Here is a 19137-nt window from a genome sequence, read left to right as displayed (position 1 = left end):
TAGGGACCGAGGTCACAATAGTGACCAAAACAGAAAACTTTTTCTCATAGAACCTATGTTCTAGAGTGGAAGAAGACAGTATGTGCTACTCATACATGCTTTGAAAACACCCAGAGCATTCACTTAAGCACATTAAAGAAAGCGCCTAGAATTCCAGTAGTCTACAAATGGAAACAAGATAAATATACATCAACCGATGGTTAAATAGACTGTAGCATAGTCATACAATGGAGGTCAATTCCCAGCAACATATAAAACAAACCAGTCATGGCAGCACACCATGGGCCTATAATCTCAGCACTCAGGAGGTAGATGCAGAAGGATCTGGAATTCAAGGCGACACTCAACTACATAGCAAGTATGAGGCCAACCTAGAGCACATGACATCTTGCCTAAAAAATAACCACATGTGCACGCATACACGCATGCACGAGCGCGCACGCACACACACACACAGATTAAGATAATGTAAGAAAATCCATTTACAAGTCTGAACTCTTAAAAAAATCATTTTATTGACCCTTTACCATACAAAATTTATTCAAATTACATCCATTTGAAGTGGTAAGATCACAGCTAGAACAGGTCACCCTGTAACAAATCTATTTACAAAATCCATCATAAAAGCTTTTTTTTGTTTGTTTGTCTATTTTTACATTATATTACATTATTTATTTTTGTAACTAGCATACAACACAAAGCTAAACTGATTAGTAGTTTGCGCACTCCCAACGTTGGGAGAAACACTTCCTTTTTACAAAAAGCATGTACCCCGTAGGAAAGACATCCCACACCCTGCCAACTGCCACCCAACTTCCTCCACAAGGCATCTTCCTCCAGATCCCTTCTCAGACGCACAACGTGTCATGCACACACTTGGATTCTTACTTCGTTTTTCCTGAAAGCTAAAGCTTTAAATACTGCGGTTCTATTTACAGACAGAGCTACACGTACGACCCAAAAGGCAAACAAGAGTCACAGGAGCAACAACAACAACAAACAACAAAAAACAAAACCCAAGGCAACAGTCTTAAAAAATTACAAACCAGCTAGAAAATATTCTGGCAGTGTTTACAAATGAATCGCTATCTCTGTACAAAAACTGGAAAACAATGGCAATGTGAGCGGACTGTATCGACTTAAATAAAACTGCTATGTACACAAACACACGCCTAACACTGTTTGACAGCTCATGTGTTGCCCTTTATACAGTTTAATCCTCTGAGGCTCACGCCATCACCATTCGCACACTTGGAACGTTCAGCCATCCGCATGTGAGCTTTAAGTAGCAGCAACTTAATGGTACCAGGGAACCTGCACTCTCAGGATTTAAAGGAACACAAATACTGTAGTACTCATCTACTTTGTGTGCCAGATATTAAGAGCAAAGAAAAGACCTAAATGCAAACAGAATATAATATGGACGTCTCTCCTCTACGTACGCCAAATAAGCCCATTAACTGGAAAAGTCTTATTATGCATGAAAGAATTCTTGAAGACTCATTAGTATTCCTTTCCTTTCTTAAAACAATAAATATGGTATCACAATACGAATAGTTTCAACAAAGCAAAGTCAACCAAACATACAACAACCTGGAGCAAGGTGAGTTTAGTCATTAGACTTCGGGGGAAAGAAACCCAGCTCGATGCAGCTGGCAAAGAGAATTACACAAAGCCAGAAGCAGAGGCAGCTAACCAGATGAGATAAATAGAGGACATGGGGGAAAGCTTGGCATAAATGGTTTCCCATACAGGAAAAAACCCACAGTGCATTTCCAGTAGGCACTTAACACGAAGCTCCCCCTCCCTCCTCCACCCCAGTGCTTCAGCTCGGACCACACGGATTATTCTGTACCAAGTCCAGAGTGTGTGAGGGGAGGAGGCCGGGGCTGAGGCTGAAGAAGAGAGAGGAAGATAGTCTGCACCTTTGATTTTTCTTCCCAAACATACACCACGCATACCCACACACAGAGTTTAAAGTGCCGGTGTCTTCTGTCTCCACCCCCACCACCGCTTTGCATATTGTGGAAATCTATCTAGAGTAAACTGGCCAGGGTTCTTGTGGTTTATTAAAATGTTTTCCCAAGGGATATTTTCAACACGGTTACGTGTATATGAGTCGAGTGCCTACTACGTGCCTCCCTGGTGGGTCAGGCACATAGTGTTTCAAACCGTTCAGCTGGAGGTTAGTTTTTATGACTAACTCATTTCCGCAGCCCTTAGCATCCAAGGAATGGATTTGAGGTACTATGCCATAGTCAACACCAGGACGTGATGGCCATTGCCACCTGCCAGTGGGAACGTTATTCTTGGAAGTAACTGGAAGGATCATAGCTGACACAGAGCCTCCAGTTTGGGACACCATTCCTGAGGCGTAACGAGGGAGACGCCCTGGCATTCTATCACTGCGTTTCCTATCTCCCATTTTCCCTTTGCCCAACTCACCCACTCACAGTAGGAAGGGTGATGGGTTCTGGACAGAACTAGTCTACCCCCTGACACAGTGGGAGCTCCTCGTCCCAACTTCAGGAAGTGTCCCTGATAGAATGCCACTTACACAACGGGATGCCTTTCTCCCTAGGGCCTCTCCACCTGACCCCACCCTGAGAAGTGGTCTCCCTGAGTGTGGCATTAGAGCCCTTTCCCGGTCGCAGGGGCCCGGGAAGCCCAAGGATGGAGGGATCCATGCCTGCTGCTCCATGGGACAGCTCTATCATCTGGCCCGAGGTCCTCACTGGGGGCCACTCGAGTCAGTGAGCTCGAGAGCTGTTCTCGTTCCAAGCTTCCTTTCTGGGAAAGGAAGCAAGACAGAGGATGCTCCTCGCAGAGGCTGGTGGACCTTAGGTCACACAGGTTTAGATGCTTTGATCAGGAGAGGTTCTCTCCCTCTGCTAAAGGAAAAGGAATTTGCAAAAAACCGCTTTAAGGTAAACACTTCAATTGAAATGGTTGATGGGGGCCACAGGAATGCTTCAATGGCAGCTAGAAAAATAAAAATTCTAAAAACAACCCACAAGGAACTCCTAAGTTGCAAGTAATCAACCGGAAACTCACAAACACGCAGGATGGGGGGGGAGTGGAAGCAGGTGGGGTATGGAGACAGGAAAATCCACAACAGCGTCGAGCAGCAGAACTCTTCTAGTCTCTGTCTCTGCAATGAGCACTCACAAACAAGTTCTTCATCCAAAAGGCTGTGGAGGCTCTTGCAACCTCCGAGTGGGACACGCGGCCCATAGCTTACATTGAATTATGAGAGTAATTTAAATATTCCTAAGAGCTGAAGAAATCCGAGTCATTCCTTTGCATGACTTCAAGCTTGCATTTGTGGCAGATTTCCATTCCAGGTTAGCAGACTCACAAAGACATGCATTCTGCAGAGAAGGCACGGCTTGAAATGCTGTCAAAGGGAGAATGCTGTCTGCCAGCAGGCTGGGTGGCCAGGCCCATTCAACAGCCCATCCGTTAGGCACAGCAAGCCAGTCCGCAAGGGAAGGAGAGGAAGGAGGGGAGAAAAGGGCAGGTGAGAGACACCTGATTGCACATCTTCTCACTTGCTGACTCATCAGGAAGATTTTGGAGCCTGTGACCAGGCAGGGCTTTCCCAAGGGAGCCTGCAACTGTGCGTTTAGGGAAAAAAAAAAATAATAATAATAATAATTCATTAAAATGTCAGCTTTGTTCTGAAGTTTACTTCATGATACTCTTGGAGGAAGAAGGTAGGAGGGGACAACACTGCGATACACGTTCTGATTCCGTGATAAAAAAATATTGGTTTGTAAGGATAGTTTGTACAAAGCCCAATCAACTACACATGAAGTCCTCCACGAGGGGCAGCTTTTCCAAATCATACGCATCAAAGAGATCACTGATGCCCTCTTCCTCTCCTAGGCTCAGCAGATAGTCCTCTTGGAGCAGGGGAGGCAGTAAGTTCACAAAGGGTCCTTCGAGGTTGGAAGGGATTTGGTCCTCAGTCTGCTGTAAAAGGTTGGCTGGGGAGGTCAGAGGAGAGAGGTTTGCTGTGGAAACGGAGCAGTCGCTATGTCCTGAGTTGTTAGAAGCCAAGTCTGAAAAGGAAGAAAGGGGGAGGAGGCGTAGTTAGGAGAAACGTAAAAATCTGCCTTTCCTGGATGAATGTGCATGATGCTGCCCTTAGCTCAATGGTGCACGCGACTCGAGGCCACACATCATCACCGTTAGGCTAACCAGCACCAAGAACCCATCTCTTTGCCTCGTCCTTGTCTACTTATCTTCATTCTCTTTTTGGGAAAGGTTTTATGTGTCTTTATATCTGAGCTGGAGCTCAGCGGGAGGAAGAGAGAAAAGCGAGCTACCTTCCTGACATTTGCTGACCCTATCCTCTCCTCACTGCAGTGGGGAGGATGATAAGATCACGGTTCTGAGGAAGGCTTTTCTCGTCAAGCATGGCTGATATCCCAATACAGTCTACAGCCTCATTCCTCATGCTAGCCATTGTCCACACACCAAGGAAACAGTTTTCTGCTTACAAGAGCCCGAAGGGTCTTCATCAGGGATGAGGGACCATTTTGACTAAGATTGTTATTTTAGTCTGTAGACTAGTAATAATAACTTAAAAACTATTCTCATAACAAAAGGTCCTCTTCCACTCCCCTCTACACAACATAAAGGTGTTAACAGCTGCACGTCGCTCTATGGGCCAATTGGTAGATACTCAGGACCCAGCAGCAAGTTCAGCATGGACTTGGAACCTCTCTTTCTGATTCCAACAGAGAAGCATGTCACCTTCTCACATGGGGCCTTTAACATGATGAATGATGGAACAGCTAGTATTGTCCATAAATTCCAGGCCCACTTTTCTGCACTGACCCTGCCCAACACTTCAGTTATTTTGGCCAGTTTGGTGGGTTGCACATGATTCTTGTCCACAATGGCAAGAGAGCATTTATCAGGACTTAGCTGTGTGATTCTGAAAGAGGTTCCTTCCAGGCGCCTTCATTTTCACACACTGTTTCTCAAAGACAATAGTGGAATATTTACCTTTGGAAGTGGGCTTAGGGATATTCCCATTGTGGTCTTGGTTGTTTGTTTTCATGGGTCTGTGTGTTTCTGTTTCTTCTGGACACAAGTAAACCTCAATGGGCCCTTGGGTACTTGCCAAATGTATTTGTAGGCTCTAGGAACACAAGTAAGAGGTCAACTCAAGGTCAGTTAGAAATGAAAGCCAAAGCCCATCTCTCCTAAAACTGAAAGGGAAGGACAAGATTCATTGCTCACTGTGCTCCCTCACTCCTAGTCTGCCAGGGGTGACATTCTTCAAGTGCAAGGGGCTGCAAACCACTGCAGCCTGAAGCCAAGTCCAACCCACCAACCACTTTTGTAAATAAAGTTTTATTGGGACAGAGTTTCTGGCCATTCTCATCCTGCATATATTACCTCTGGCTGTTTGTATAGTACAGTAGTAAAGTGCATTACTTGAATAATCTAAGAAACTATGCTGCTCACAAAATCAAAGCCAACTACTACGTGGAGCTTTAAAGTTTTTTGAGCCCTGCCACAAAGACATCATTTTTGGGGGGAGAAGGGGAGGTGGCTAGGTATTCTTTAGATATATTATTTCCTGCAAATTATTTAAAGGTCTATTAAGCATTTCAAAGAATGTTTTCCCATTAAACTATTCCCTCATGGTAAAACTTTTTAATGTTAAACTCTAACAACCAACTCACAAACAGCCTTCTAAAGTGCTAGGAGCTTCGGTGAATAAGAGAATAAACCATACTGATTTTTAAATACCTTTATTTACTCATTTTAAAACAACTTGTTGCTTGTAAGCCACCTGGCCTATGAGGGATTTTAAAAATTGCACTCATTTATTTTTATGTGCATGAGTGCTTTGCCTGTAGGCACGCCCATGCATCAGCATGTATGCGTGTTGGTGCTCTGGGAAGCCACAAGAGGGCATTGGATTCTCCGGGAGCAGAATTACAGATGGTTGTGAGCTGCCAAGTGCGGGTGCTGGGAATCAAACCCAGATACTCTGGAGGAGCAGCCAGTGCCCCTAGCTACTAAGCCATCTCTCCAGCCCAAGATTTATTTTGATTTTAAAACTTTTACTTTTTTATGTATTTGGGTGTTTTGCCTGCATGTATGTCTATACATCATGCCATGCCTTGTACCTGATGAGGTTCAAAAGTGGACACTGCATTTCCTGCAGTTGGAGTTGCAGATCCTTCTACATGGGTGCTGGGAACCAAACTTGGACCCACTGGAGGAGCAGCCTGTGCTGTGACCACTGAGCCATCTCTCTAGTGCTGTACAATAGTCAGAGGCCTTCCTCATCTAGGTCACAACATTTTAATTTCTTAAGGGAAGAAGTTTACCTTGTAAATTTAACATTTTAGGTATTATTTTTTAATATTCTAGGTATTTTCTTTTTACCACAGTTCCTTTATCTTATAATTACAGTCTAGGCTGATTTTATCAAAGAACACCTGAGAGCAATTACAAAAATGCCACTCTACTTTCTTACACTGTTCTTGTCTACCGATTACCCCAAGGTCCTGTTTAATTTTCTCAAAGTAAACATACTACAAACGATTTTTAAGAATTCTTAAAAAATGTGTTAAGTCACAGAGTCACTTCTAAAGCCCCCGGAGCTCTCTATTCATGGTGGAAACTGTCCGTACACAAGGTAATCAACATAACATCTCTCAAGTGGTTCAATTTGATCAGAACCACCAGATAATAAATTGTGAAGAAGAAACGCTGAAGAGAGGCAGAGCATCAGAGACTGCTGTGACCAGAATGCCCTTCTGAATTGAAACCAGACATCTTGAGCATTTAATAAACAGGAAACTGCTGGACCTTTTTAAACTCTGGGTTAGTCAAAATAAATGGGGAAGAACTATCCAGTGCTTGGGATGAGCAGACTTGAACCATGAGCCAGGGATTCATCAAGCTCAGGTACTCTGGAATGTGTTCTGCAGATGGACCGCGCGCTGCCTCCTTACCTCTAGTGAGTCAGGCACTTCAAGTCTTGTTTCTGGAGGGGCTTTCACAACTATAACAGTTTGGTCTTTAAGGCCACTAATTTTTCGAATATCTTGATATGTAACATAAGCTAACGTAAGAAGTGTTAAGGACATTTTCCATCTCATTGTACAGATATAGCCATTATGCAAATTACCAAACAGAGCTGCTGCCCTCTCCCTGGTACACCATGGGATGACAAGGGTAAGGTAAATGTGTCCTCTCCCTCACCCCTTGCCATCTGCAACAGGTAGGAGAGCCAAGCTTGGGGACATGAGAACGGAAGAGCTAGGCTTATCACTCACCAATCAATCCAGACAGCGGGCCCTGCGTCTCGCCTGGGCAAAACAGTAGAACTGGCCCTGGTGGTGTGAGTGTGGATGAACTGGACCAGAGGGTGCGAGAGCAGGACTAGCCCGGCTCCTTGCTGTCTGCTACACTGGGTGAGCTAGCTAAGGCAGTACTGGAGAGCTCACCTGGGTGGTGATGATGAGGAAAACCTGGCAGGCTGACCAACCCAGTTACCACCCATGCTCCAACCCAGGACAACTGATAGTCCACCTCATCAATACACTTCTGGAGTATGGGCAGGGACTTAGACCTGCAGATCCAAAGCTACAGGCTCTCCACGACACAAGGCAACAATAAGATGTCCAAGGAGCCCCAGTGTATCGAGGGTGTAGCAGAAGCCAGAGGCCTTGAACCAGACCAATGACTCATTGCAATAAACACAAGTAAAGATGCATGGATGAAAAGAGAGACACACTGGGTCACACTACAGCTTCCATGTCGAGATTTTAGTTTGTTTGTTTTGTTTTTACTTTTAAATTTTATTACTTTTTTGGGGGGGAAGTTGCAAGGACAGAGGGCAGAAGTGAAGGGGAGATGAATGGCATTGGGATGCAAGATGTGAAATCCACAAAGAATAAAAAGTAATAAATAAATAAATAAAAAGACAAAACAGACATATGGAAAAATTATCCATCATTTTATGACTTAAAAGAAGATATGTCTTCCCTTTTGGATAGTCAAATAATGGGCTCCCTCGTGGCTCTTCTGGTTGATGGTCTCAATAATAATGATAAAAAAAAATCTATGCTTTATTTTGCCAATCTTGTATACTAGCATTCTATAAATTCCAGTAAAGTGCCCCGTCAAACTGATTGACAGATGGCCCTAATTTTGAAGGTGGGGCGGGAGAGCACGATTTACTAATCAAAAATTTTTGAGACAACAGCTACTTCTGCTTGCTATTAGCAAGTGACAGCAGCCACCGAATGAATGACTAAACAGCAAACACGGGCAGAAGAACAGTGTCTACCGCGCAGGCAGACAGTGGTGTTTACTCAAGTGCACCTGCGCTGGGGTGATTACATATTGCCTAGACAGCAGCGCATCCTCATTTCTGCTAGAGAAATTACCCTTGTTATTATTAACACCATGAACACTTCAGGCTCCCAAGGAGGTGAGCGGCTCCCAGGTGCTCTGCAGCCGAATGAATTGGAGATACAAGGACTTAGCGAAAGAGAGTAAGTGAACATTTCATGACTCTTGCTCGGTAGTTACTTCCAAATACCAAGTACCGAAGCCAAGACTAGAAGGCGAGCATGAAAAAGCATGGTACTTACTATGGACCAAAAGCACGCACATAAATGCACACGAACGCAGCCAGAGACAGACATTTAGCAGCAGGGACAACAGGCTCAAGGCTTTCTCTTGATAATGGACAAGGAGGAAAACATATAACGCTTTTAAAAAATTAGTTATTGGCTGGGCGGTGGTGGCGCACGTCTTTAATCCCAGCACTCGGGAGGCAGAGGCAGGCGGATCTCTGTGAGTTCGAGGCCAGCCTGGTCTACAAGAGCTAGTTCCAGGACAGGCTCCAAAACCACAGAGAAACCCTGTCTCGAAAAACCAAAAAAAAAAAAAAAAAAAAGTTATTATTATTATTATTAGTGTGTGCGTGTGTGTGTGTGCGTGCACGTGTGCATGTGCCTGCATCATGGCAAGGGTGGTAGTCAGCTGACAATGTCTGAGTCAGGTCCTCTCCTTCCACCATGGGTTCCACAGATCAAACCCAATTCATCAATCAGGCTTGTGTAGAGTACTTTTATCCACTGAGCGATATCTTATTAGCCTTTTAGGGAGCTTAATTTTCTTTTCTTTTTCTTTTTAAATAAAGCCTTGTATCTGTCTGTATATGGGTATGTGCACGTGTATGAAGGATGTCTGTGGAAGTCAGAACTTTTATTTATTTTTGTTTTGTTTTTTGAAACATGGGGTCTCAATTGTATAACCTTGGCTAGCCTCAAACTCAAGAGATCTGTGTTCCTCTGTCTCCCAGAGTGCTGAACTTAAAGGTGTGTGCCCTTATTCATCTTTTAAAATATAAACGAATGAACACACACACACACACACACACACACACACGCATGCACTTGCCTGTACTACAGATTGTCTTCTCCAAATCTTAGCAGTTAAGACGGAATTAAATATGGTGCTCCACTTCAGGTCACCACTTAGCCTACCAAAGAAGTGAATGGGGGCTTTTGGGGAATACTGGATGGACCTGGTTTTTGTTGAGAATACTAGATTACTGATAACCAGGTTTTTAACCTTGAGCCCACCATCAAAAGGCTATGTAACAAGAGCTTACAAAAATAAAACTCACCCACAATTATTCAACAAGCTGTAGGAAGGAAGATTTCAACACATCTCTGAACAAGCTGTACCAGACTGGGAACTGAAGAGAGGGCTGAGGGAAATTTCATAAATATATTTGCTAATCTTACAAACTTAAAAGTGCTTGTGATGTGGTTCTCCCCCTCTAAATCCATTTCTTGTTTTCCCTCAAGGAAACTTTTTTTTTTTTGAACAAAGGCCCCAGAGAAAGTCAATAGGAGACAATGCTATAAACCACATATTCAGGACAGCTGTCAGTCACAGCTTTCCCACGATGGAATTCCAATTAAACAGTGAATTAAATAGTCCTACTATTGATTTCTTTTACAAAATTTCTCTCATGTATTTATTTAGCATGTGAATGGGTGGCTATGTGGGCCACAGTGCACATGACAGTGAAGTTCTGAGGTCAGGACAATGTGCAGGAGTCAGATCTCTCTTTCTACCACGTGGGTCCCAGGGCTCGAACTCAGATCTTTACGCTTGGAGGCAAGCATCTTTACCTACTGAGTCACCCCATTCATTTCTTCATGTAAAGGCAGCCTTCAATTGCAGCCCTGGCTGGCCTGGAACTTGCTACGTAGACCAGGCTGGCCTCAAACTCACAAAGACCTGCCTGCCTGCCCCCTGAGCGCTGGGATTACTAAAGGGCACCACCACGCCAGGCTCTTTCCATTCTTATAATTTTATTTATTTAATTCTTTGAGACAAAGTAGACAGGATATACTACGTAGTTTTAGCTGGTCTGGAACTCATTATGTAGGCAGGACCAGGCTGAACTCCACCTGCCTTTGCCTTCCAAATGCTGGCATTAAAGCCATATGCTATCTTGTTCTTTTGTTCATAAAAGATAAGAGCTCACGCAGACCAGGCAGGCCTCAAACTCCCTAGGCAGGCATGGACAGTCTTGGATTCTTGATCTTTCTGTTTCATTTGAGACAGGATTTCATGTACCCCTGACTAACTCTGAACTGGCTATGGTGCTCAAGTTGGCTTTGAACTCCTCATAATTCTGCCCTTGTGTTTCAAATACAGGTATCACAAAGTGTAATCTCTTTTTTTCTGTTTTGTTTTTCTGGAGACAAGGCCTTGCTATTGTAGCCAGGGTAGCTGTGAACTCAGGATTCAGTTTCTCCGCTGTCAGGATCATAGGCAGTTCCACCACACCCAGCTACAGTATACTTTTCTAGTCTCAATGGTAGCCCAATCAGACAGATTCAGTAAATTCCAATCGCTACAATGTCTGATGAAAAGAAAATAGAAAGCGAGAACCCCAACAGTGTCAGCTAACACCCACCAAAAATCTGGGAAGGCGAAGACAAACCTGCCTAATGTTGCCATTAATATTAATACTGACACCTTCCGCTTTATTGTAATAGCGTGTTCTTACAATGTGAGTGTATCTATATGTTCAGCCACACGTGAATAAATGCTTTAAAACAGTTCTCACCTGGCTTTCAACACCGATAATGATACCATACAGTCCAAAGTTACTTTATTAAAAATGCTGTCTTCTGTGGTAAAGCTAAGTGGACACAGACAGACAGACAGACGGGCAGACACACACACAATGGTTGTTTGCATGATGCCATAGTAACACCCATCTCCCCGGAGACCAAGCCTGTCTGTCGGCTCTGGAAACAGTATGAAAGGGCCTAACCACCAGCGGCAGAAAGGATATCTTTGATTCTCTGAATCCTCGGTCAGCAGTTTGAGGTCCAGGGTGCAGCTTTGGATCAGTTCATCTAATTTCTTCTCTTCCTGACTGAGCTCGGTCACTTCTTTGGACAGGCCTTGACACTGGGCCAGCATGCCCCCATCCTCAGACAGACTGCAGCCCCTAGAACACACACACAGATGCTTTACGGCGCTTTACAGGAGCTGAAGGATGTGGGGGGTGGAACCACTGGGGTCAACGACTCCCCTCCCCCGTGCCACGCTGTTTTTCAGCCAAGGGCTGAGCAGAGCTTCAGAAACACATCTGCACAGCCATGCACTTCCACACACCAAGAAACCAGGTGAAAACAGTCATTCTCAGGGTCCTTTTCCCAAGGGGGGTAAAAAAAAAAAGCCTGTTTGTTCAGTAGTCTCAAATTCTGAGGGCAAAAAAGCAGCCACCTGGTTCCCACCACCACCACCTAATCCATGCATCCCTGGGGGCAAAAGAGGCAGGTGTGTCAGGCATCTGCAAGAACAAAGATCAGCCATCCACAGGGTTCTCTAAGGCATAGGTCAAAGTGAGTTTGCAATTCCCAGCGCACGCACGCGCGCGCACACACCCACACACACACATGTTAGAAATCCACTCAGTTTTTTTCAACATGGGGGATTGAACACAGGGCCTTTTTTAACGCAAGTAATCTAGCGCAGAGTTACGACCTCAGCCCTTGACTGTATTTAGACAGGTTTTTGTTTTCCTCATTTATTGCAAGGATGTGGACACACCCTACTATGTTGGGAGTATGGAGGCCAGGGAACAACTCTTTAGAGTTGGTTCTCTCCTGCCTTAATGCATGTTTGTTTCAGGGATCGAATCTAGGTTGTCAGGATTTCGAGGCAACCTTTTACTGGCTGAGTCACCTTGCCAAATTATATATATATTTAAAATAGTCCTCAAACAGTTTTGATCCTTTTAATATGATTTCATAGCTCAATGCTGTACTTATAAAATGCCTGGCTCTGTCCAGGTCTCACAAATGACATCATCAAGAATCAGACACTGAAGTCTTGCCCTCACTGACAGAGGAAGTGTGTTAATCTATTAGAACCAGAAATGAATCTGTTTCAAGACCGTGTTCGTTCATATTCATCCACACATGACCAAAATACAATATAGGAGACATGCACACGCATCGACAGATCACACACCTACGCACAGACTAAGTGTGATGGGTGAAGAGCTTCCTTCCCAATTTACAACTGCAGAGGTCTACTCAATTCCCCAATCCTTGGGATTTTGCTAATCAGATACAGACCCAGCAGTATCTATATAAGATACTTCTATGCTAAAAGACAGTTCTTTTTTTTTTTTTTTGCCTTGTTTTGTTTTTTTCTTGTTGTTTGAGATAGGGTTTCACATATCCTGGGCTGGACTTGAACTCCCTATGTACTGAAAGATGATCTTGAACTTCTGGTTGCTGGTGTTGAACACTTACTTCATATGGAGCTGGGGGTTGAACCCTGGGCGTCATCCTTCTAGACAAGCATTCTACTAACTGAGCTCCATCCTCAGCCCTGACTTTCTACATGGGAAGAAGGGAGGAAAGGAGGGAGGGAAAAGGGGGAGATGTATGGGTCTGAATGTGGGAACTGAAATTAGGAGAAACTGAGGCAGTCACAAACGCCCCCTGAAGAGTTGGTGCCTGGGAGAAGGGGACCCCTACTCACATCCACTGGACGTTGTTCTTCGACTTCTTCTTAATGAGGTGGATGCCTTCCAGCACGTTGGTGATGTCGTAAATCCTCCTCTTCTGCACTTTGAGCACCTCTGCTGCCTTGTTCAGATCCAGGACCCCATCAGGCGACTGGCTCAGGAGCTGAATGAACTTCTTGGTGAGCAGACCGAGTGACGTATCATACCGCGTTTTTTCTGAGGGAGATTTTGGAGCTTAAAGAAAAACAAAAACCGAACGGGTGGGGGATAGGGGGAAAGGTAAAGAAATGAAGGGTTTCTTCGCAGCTAAGCAAGCCCTCTTTCCCAAGGCAGCCGGATTAGTATCTGAAGCAAAGCTGCTGTTGTCTGGGGTGAGTTACAAAAGCTATGGCATGGCTTTATCAGGAAAGGAAGAGACATTACAGACTTCCTATGTCGGGCAATAACGTTTCCTTGGTCTCCGTCAGTGGTGTCTACTTTCCCTTCCTCTATTTTCTGGCTAACGAGATACCTCACACACAGGTGCTCAAAAGTATCTTCTGAATGAAGAAAAGGTGACGCGGCCTCGGGGAATCTCACTTAAGAAGCCCAAGCTACCACTTTGTCCAAAACAAACAGACTTGAGCTCCCTGGCTGCTCAGGCACCGGTGTGTTATCACTTGTTAGTTCATCTTGCAGAACAAGTCTTATTTGGATAAAGAACACCTCAAAAAGTTCAAGCTGTCACCCCTCTTAAACAAAATGCCGCTATTTAGCATCGTGCTACTCTCCTACAGGAGCTCAGGTTCAGCTCTTACACCCACACAGTCTGGGGATACGTACTTGTGAATCTATAGGGAAAGAATAGTCAAGTCTAACTTAGCTTTTGCATTAAATGAGGAACCAGGAAATACTTGGTCATTTATAATGTATTAGTTTCTCTCTCTAATGACAAGGTGACAGAAATTAGCCTCTCCACGGAGGCAGAAATTAGCTGTGATTTATTGGGTAAACTACTTCTGCTCCTTTTTTCCCTTCCTAAGACAAGGTGTTGTGTATCCTAAGCTGGCCTTGACCTCGTGGAGTTGAGGACACACTTGAACCTTCCCCTCTCTAGTTCCCAGATGCTGGGAGTATGGGTGTGTGCTCCCACACTCAGTTTCCGTGGTGCTCGGGATTGACCCCAGGCCTCATATGCTAGGCAAGGACTCTACTAACCAAACTGCCCCAGTTCCTAAGCTACTGTGTGGTGAGCAGAGAATGAGGTTGGCAGGGACATCACTTACCCTACCACATTCATCTCCACCCTTCTTGCTCTCTTAAGTTATATCCATGAAAGGGATTATGAAAGTTAAATATGACTAGTTCAAAATGCAAATAAACGCATCCAGGTACCGGAGTGACTATCACCATTTGCTAAGTGCCAGGAGACATTGTATAATTTTTTTTTTGGATAGGCACAGGAAGAAATAAAGAAACATGCCAAAATTATTCACGCGTTGGCATCCTTCCAGCCACAAGCTTCGCAAGTTGGGAGTCCCACACCAAGGAGCACAGGGAAACAGATAAAAGCACCCTTACTTTTGGGACTATCAGGACTCCGCAGTGCGGCTCTTCCTTTGCCCTTGGGAGTTTTCAGACCATCTGAGAGGTACTGATGGCCACTCTCACCCAGCTCCAGCCTTCGCTTTGCCTGTAATCAGAAAGTGAGAGAGCTGTCACCGGTGCTGTTTGTGCCCTCCTTCTCCGCCTCTATCCCACCCTGTGGCTTGTCATGCCCCACAGTTGGGGTCTTACTCAGAAGGCCAACCTGCCACACAAACTCCCTTCCCCGGCGGTGCTCGCATCCCCACACTTGGATGGGCAAAGTGACTCCTCAGCTATGGCTTAATCATTTATTTACTGACTCAACTTATGTTCTGGGCACAGGGCTGGTTGCTAAGAACAACTCATGCATTATGGAACGTAAGTTCACATTCGTGGGTATCTCCCAATCTGACTTGGTTGGATACCCTTTTCTGTGCTCCTCGGACACTGTTTCCTTACACCCTAACAGTTATTGGTCACTTATCCACCTCTCATTTCCTGCAAGACAGACACTTGTCATTTATCATCGCATCCTGGAGCTTGGCGAAGAGCCCGGGTCTGTAGGTTTTCAATCACTCTTTCTATATACATTCATCAAACACGTGAGTTAGAGCAACATGACTAGCTACAGGCCAAAAGTGGTCCTTCATCAGAAAAATAAACGTTACAAATACACCATTAGGAGCTACAACCAAGAGCACGTCCTCTGGCTTATCATTAAATCTGGCAAGCGAGAAGCTGTCACACACATTTTTATCTTATTTTTCACTTCACTCAACATCCATCTAACATCTTCTGCACGCTGGGAACTGTAGGTGGAAACCTCGGTAAGCAAGATGGATAAAAATCTCTTCCTCCTCAGGATGCAGAGTCAGAAGATAAGACAGAAGACTAGGTGTTGGGAAGTACTGTATGATTATGGTGGGTGTTTAAAGCAAGGTGTCTCCAACCAGATACCCAGCAGGACAAAGCGTACTAAACTCCCTTTAGGGTAGCTTCTTCAAGTGAGATCTGCAACTTCAGATCCTCTTATCAACTACTTATTGTTGTGGAATATTAGTTTAAGATGTGTTATATTCGTTTATGCTGTGGAATATTTGTTTAATGATGCAAAGATGCGTTGCATTCCTTTATGCTGCATTTGTTTTACTCTGGGAAGCTGTGTTACTTTGCCTGTCTAAAATACCTGATTGGTCTAATAAAGAGCTGAATGGCCAATAGCTAGAAAAGAGAAAGGATAGGTATGGCTGCCACGCAGAAAGAATAAATACAAGGCGAAAACTAGGCTGGGGCGGGGGAGAACCAAGGAGGGAGAAAAGGAGGAGAGGAGGATGCCAGGGCCCAGTCACACAGCCACCCATAGAGTAAGAAGGAAAGAAAGAATAAAGGTAAAAAGCCCAGAGGCAAAGCATAGTTAAAGAGAAATGGGATAATTTAAGTTAGAAAAGCTGGCTCGAAACAAACCAAGCTAAGGCTGGGGATTCCTAAGTAAGAATAAATCCCTGTGTATTTATTTGGGATCTGGATGACAGGACCCCAGAGTTAAACAACAACAACAATAACAACAGCCCAACTGCAAGCTATGATACAGGAAACAGACAGAGGATGATGGTTATCTGGCTTGCTACTGGCCACCAGGTTATCCCAATTTACACACTTTACAAGTCTAAAATACACATTGGATTTTAAATATATAAAGAAGTAAAATAGTCTGAGTTTTGTAGGTATTGAAGCCAGAGGACAACCGTGGGTGTTTTCCTCAGGTACTGCCCATATTGTTTTTTTTTGGTTTTTTAATTTATTTATTTATTAAAGATTTCTGTCTCTTCCCCGCCACCGCCTCCCATTTCCTTCCCCCCTCCCCCAATCAAGTCCCCCTCCCTCCTCAGCCCGAAGAGCAATCAGGGTTCCCTGCCCTGTGGAAAGTCCAAGGAACCCCCACCTCCACCCAGTTCTAGTAAGGTGAGCATCCAAACTGCCTAGGCTCCCCCAAAGCCAGTGCGTGCAGTAGGATCAGAAACCCATTGCCATTGTTCTTGAGTTCTCAGTAGTCCTCATTGTCTGCTATGTTCAGCGAGTCCGGTTTTATCCCAGGCTTTTTCAGACCCAGGCCAGCTGGCCTTGGTGAGTTCCCAATAGAACATCCCCATTGTCTCAGTGCACCCCTTGTGGTCCTGAGTTCCTTGCTCGTGCTCTCTCTCCTTCTGCTCCTGATTTGGACCTTGAGATTTCTGTCCGGTGCTCCAATGTGAGAGAAGCTAAATAAGGAGAACCCAAAGAAAAACATATAGGCATCCTCCTGAATATTAACTTTCATCAGGCGATGAAAGGAGACAGAGACAGGTACCCATATTAGTTTTTTTAAAGATAGATGTTTTTTTTTTTTTTTTTTTGTTTTTTTTTTTGCTTTTTCGAGACAGGGTTTCTCTTTAACTAGCTCTTGTAGACCAAGCTGGCCTCAAACTCACAAAGATCCTCCTGCCTCTGCCTCCTGAGTGCTGGGATTAAAGGCGTGCGCCACCACCGCCCAGCTAAGATAGATTCTTTTATTGGTCTGGAATGTGTAGATTGGTTAGTCCAGCCGGCCAGCTCCACGAATCCACCAGTCTCCATCTCCCCCAGGGCTGGTATCACAATACACTCAGATAGTCACAGGCAAGACAAGCTTTATTCCCAATCAAGCTATCTCCCCCAGCCCAACATCTCACTAATTTTGATACTGATTATGTTAAAAAATACTTTGGCTTTATAGAGTATTCTGCAGTTTGCATGTGTGCCTATCATCTTTCTATTGGACAGGGTTAAGCTAAGCATTCATCAAATGGTCCAGGAAGGACAATTCAGCAATATGCTTTCCTGACCTCCTTTCCTGCTCCCAACTCTCCTGTCCAATCCATGCATGTTCTGTGGATTTTGATTTTCTTGGCCAACATTCTATCTCTGGACAACCAGCCTTCTCCTCTCAGAGCCTGAGTAGGTTTAACTACACCTGGGCTTGCCTCGTTGCTGTGCTGCCTCCTGCCCGCCCCTCCCCCACCTGGCATCCAACAGGTTGCGTGGCATAAGGCCAAAGCTGGGGGAGGACGGGACAACTTTTAAGAATTTTCCTAGAACTACAGGTAAAATGTTGTAGACTTGAAAACAGGGATAGAAAGTAAAGAGACTGAGTTGGCTCATGTAACAGGAGCAGTAGTAGGTCTTCTCCAGATTTTTTGTTGTTGTTGTTGTTGCTTTAGTCAATAAAATCTGTGTATTGAAAGCACCTTGGGCTGAAACCCGAGAGTGTGTTGTTATAAGCACCAGTGAAGATAGACTGGGATGCAGTGCGCAGCCGCAGGGTCCTGGTAGAAAGGTGTGCGTGTGCCTGCATGTGTGTGCATGACTTCTTGTGGCTACTGGGAAGCAGTTACAGAAAAAAAAGTCTTACTTTGAGGTTAGACTACCTGAAAGTAAGCTACTGTGTTCTGGTCCTCTTTGTGAAAAGTAATCCAAAGGGTTCAGACAACTGTCTCCTCCCAAGGCAAAGTCAATCAAAGACAAAGCTGGAAGTTTGGGATCCAAAGCTCCTAAGCCCCAAATCTATGCTCTCCTTAAGTCAAGATCTACCCTCTGGCCAGCAGCCCAGGTACAGGCGAATTTTGCCTCATCGCCCTAGGCCATTCTGTTTTGCTTTGAAGCAAACTCCTAAGGAAGCACAAAGTCACAGGCCAGGAAATTCCCAGAGGGCTGTTGCTAAGAGACCGAAGTCTAACTTCAGTCACCAGAACTAGTTTCCATGTGTGCCTCTGGTTACTAAGCATCAGCAAAGTAAACCAATTCTAAATATCTGATAGTCTACTAAATGCTGGCTGAGAGAGCAAAAGGCCTGCAATGCCTCAGTCTCTTAAGGGACTTAATCATGAGGCTTGGAGACCCCCACCACAAACAAGCTATGGAAGAAAGGCCGTCCAAAATACCCTTCCCAGAGCCAACAGGGGAGGCCATTAGCAGCTCCATCCATCATCCCATGCCCACCAAGTCAGTCCATAACTGAAGACACAATGGGCCATAGGAAGTGATCACTATATGGTGTTTTACACTTTCTTTTTTTTAAAATATTTATTTATTTATTATGTATACAATTTTCTGTCTGTGTGTATGCCTGAAAGTCAGAAGAGGGCGCCAGACCTCTTTACAGATGGTTGTGAGCCACCATGTGGTTGCTGGGAATCGAACTCGGGTCCTTTGGAAGAGCAGGCAATGCTCTTAACCACTGAACCATCTCTCCAGCCCTTTTTTACACTTTCTTAAACAGGTATTTCTGCTGGATTATTCTATCCCTTCCATTTCATGAACGGGAGGGATGAATTAGACTTGAACACACCACATGCTTCCTATGAGTCCCTGATTTGAACATGCCTATAGTAACTGGACTCGTGGGCAAAGGCTAAGACTTTTGACCTATGATAAAGCATCGTTTTAAATGCTGAACGTGGCAAATTCAATCATATATACTTAGTAAAACAAAAAGC

General features: G+C 44.6%; 1 protein-coding gene across 3 annotated transcripts in view; it reads right to left on the bottom strand.

The window, feature by feature from the left end:
* Nucleotides 1-493: 493 nt before the first annotated feature.
* Nucleotides 494-19137, bottom strand: part of E2f3 (E2F transcription factor 3) — an 83735-nt gene continuing 65091 nt past the window's right edge. For 2 of the 3 annotated variants that reach the window (XM_041632892.1, XM_041632894.1), the window contains exons 2-7: nucleotides 14621-14732; nucleotides 13075-13294; nucleotides 11369-11527; nucleotides 6987-7101; nucleotides 5017-5152; nucleotides 494-4064 (exon numbers count right to left, since the gene is read on the bottom strand). In XM_041632892.1, coding sequence (XP_041488826.1) covers nucleotides 3802-4064; nucleotides 5017-5152; nucleotides 6987-7101; nucleotides 11369-11527; nucleotides 13075-13294; nucleotides 14621-14732 — 1005 coding nt within the window. In that variant the 3' untranslated portion in view covers nucleotides 494-3801. The remainder of the gene's footprint in view (nucleotides 4065-5016; nucleotides 5153-6986; nucleotides 7102-11368; nucleotides 11528-13074; nucleotides 13295-14620; nucleotides 14733-19137) is intronic. The other variant, XM_041632893.1, reaches the window with a different exon arrangement.

The sequence above is a fragment of the Microtus oregoni genome, unplaced genomic scaffold (assembly GCF_018167655.1).
Source record: "Microtus oregoni isolate MIOR12 unplaced genomic scaffold, Mior012 000042F_ref0000377, whole genome shotgun sequence".
NCBI lineage: Eukaryota > Metazoa > Chordata > Mammalia > Rodentia > Cricetidae > Microtus > Microtus oregoni.
Note: the sequence above shows the minus strand (reverse complement) of the source record. Positions and strands in the feature narration are given on the sequence as shown.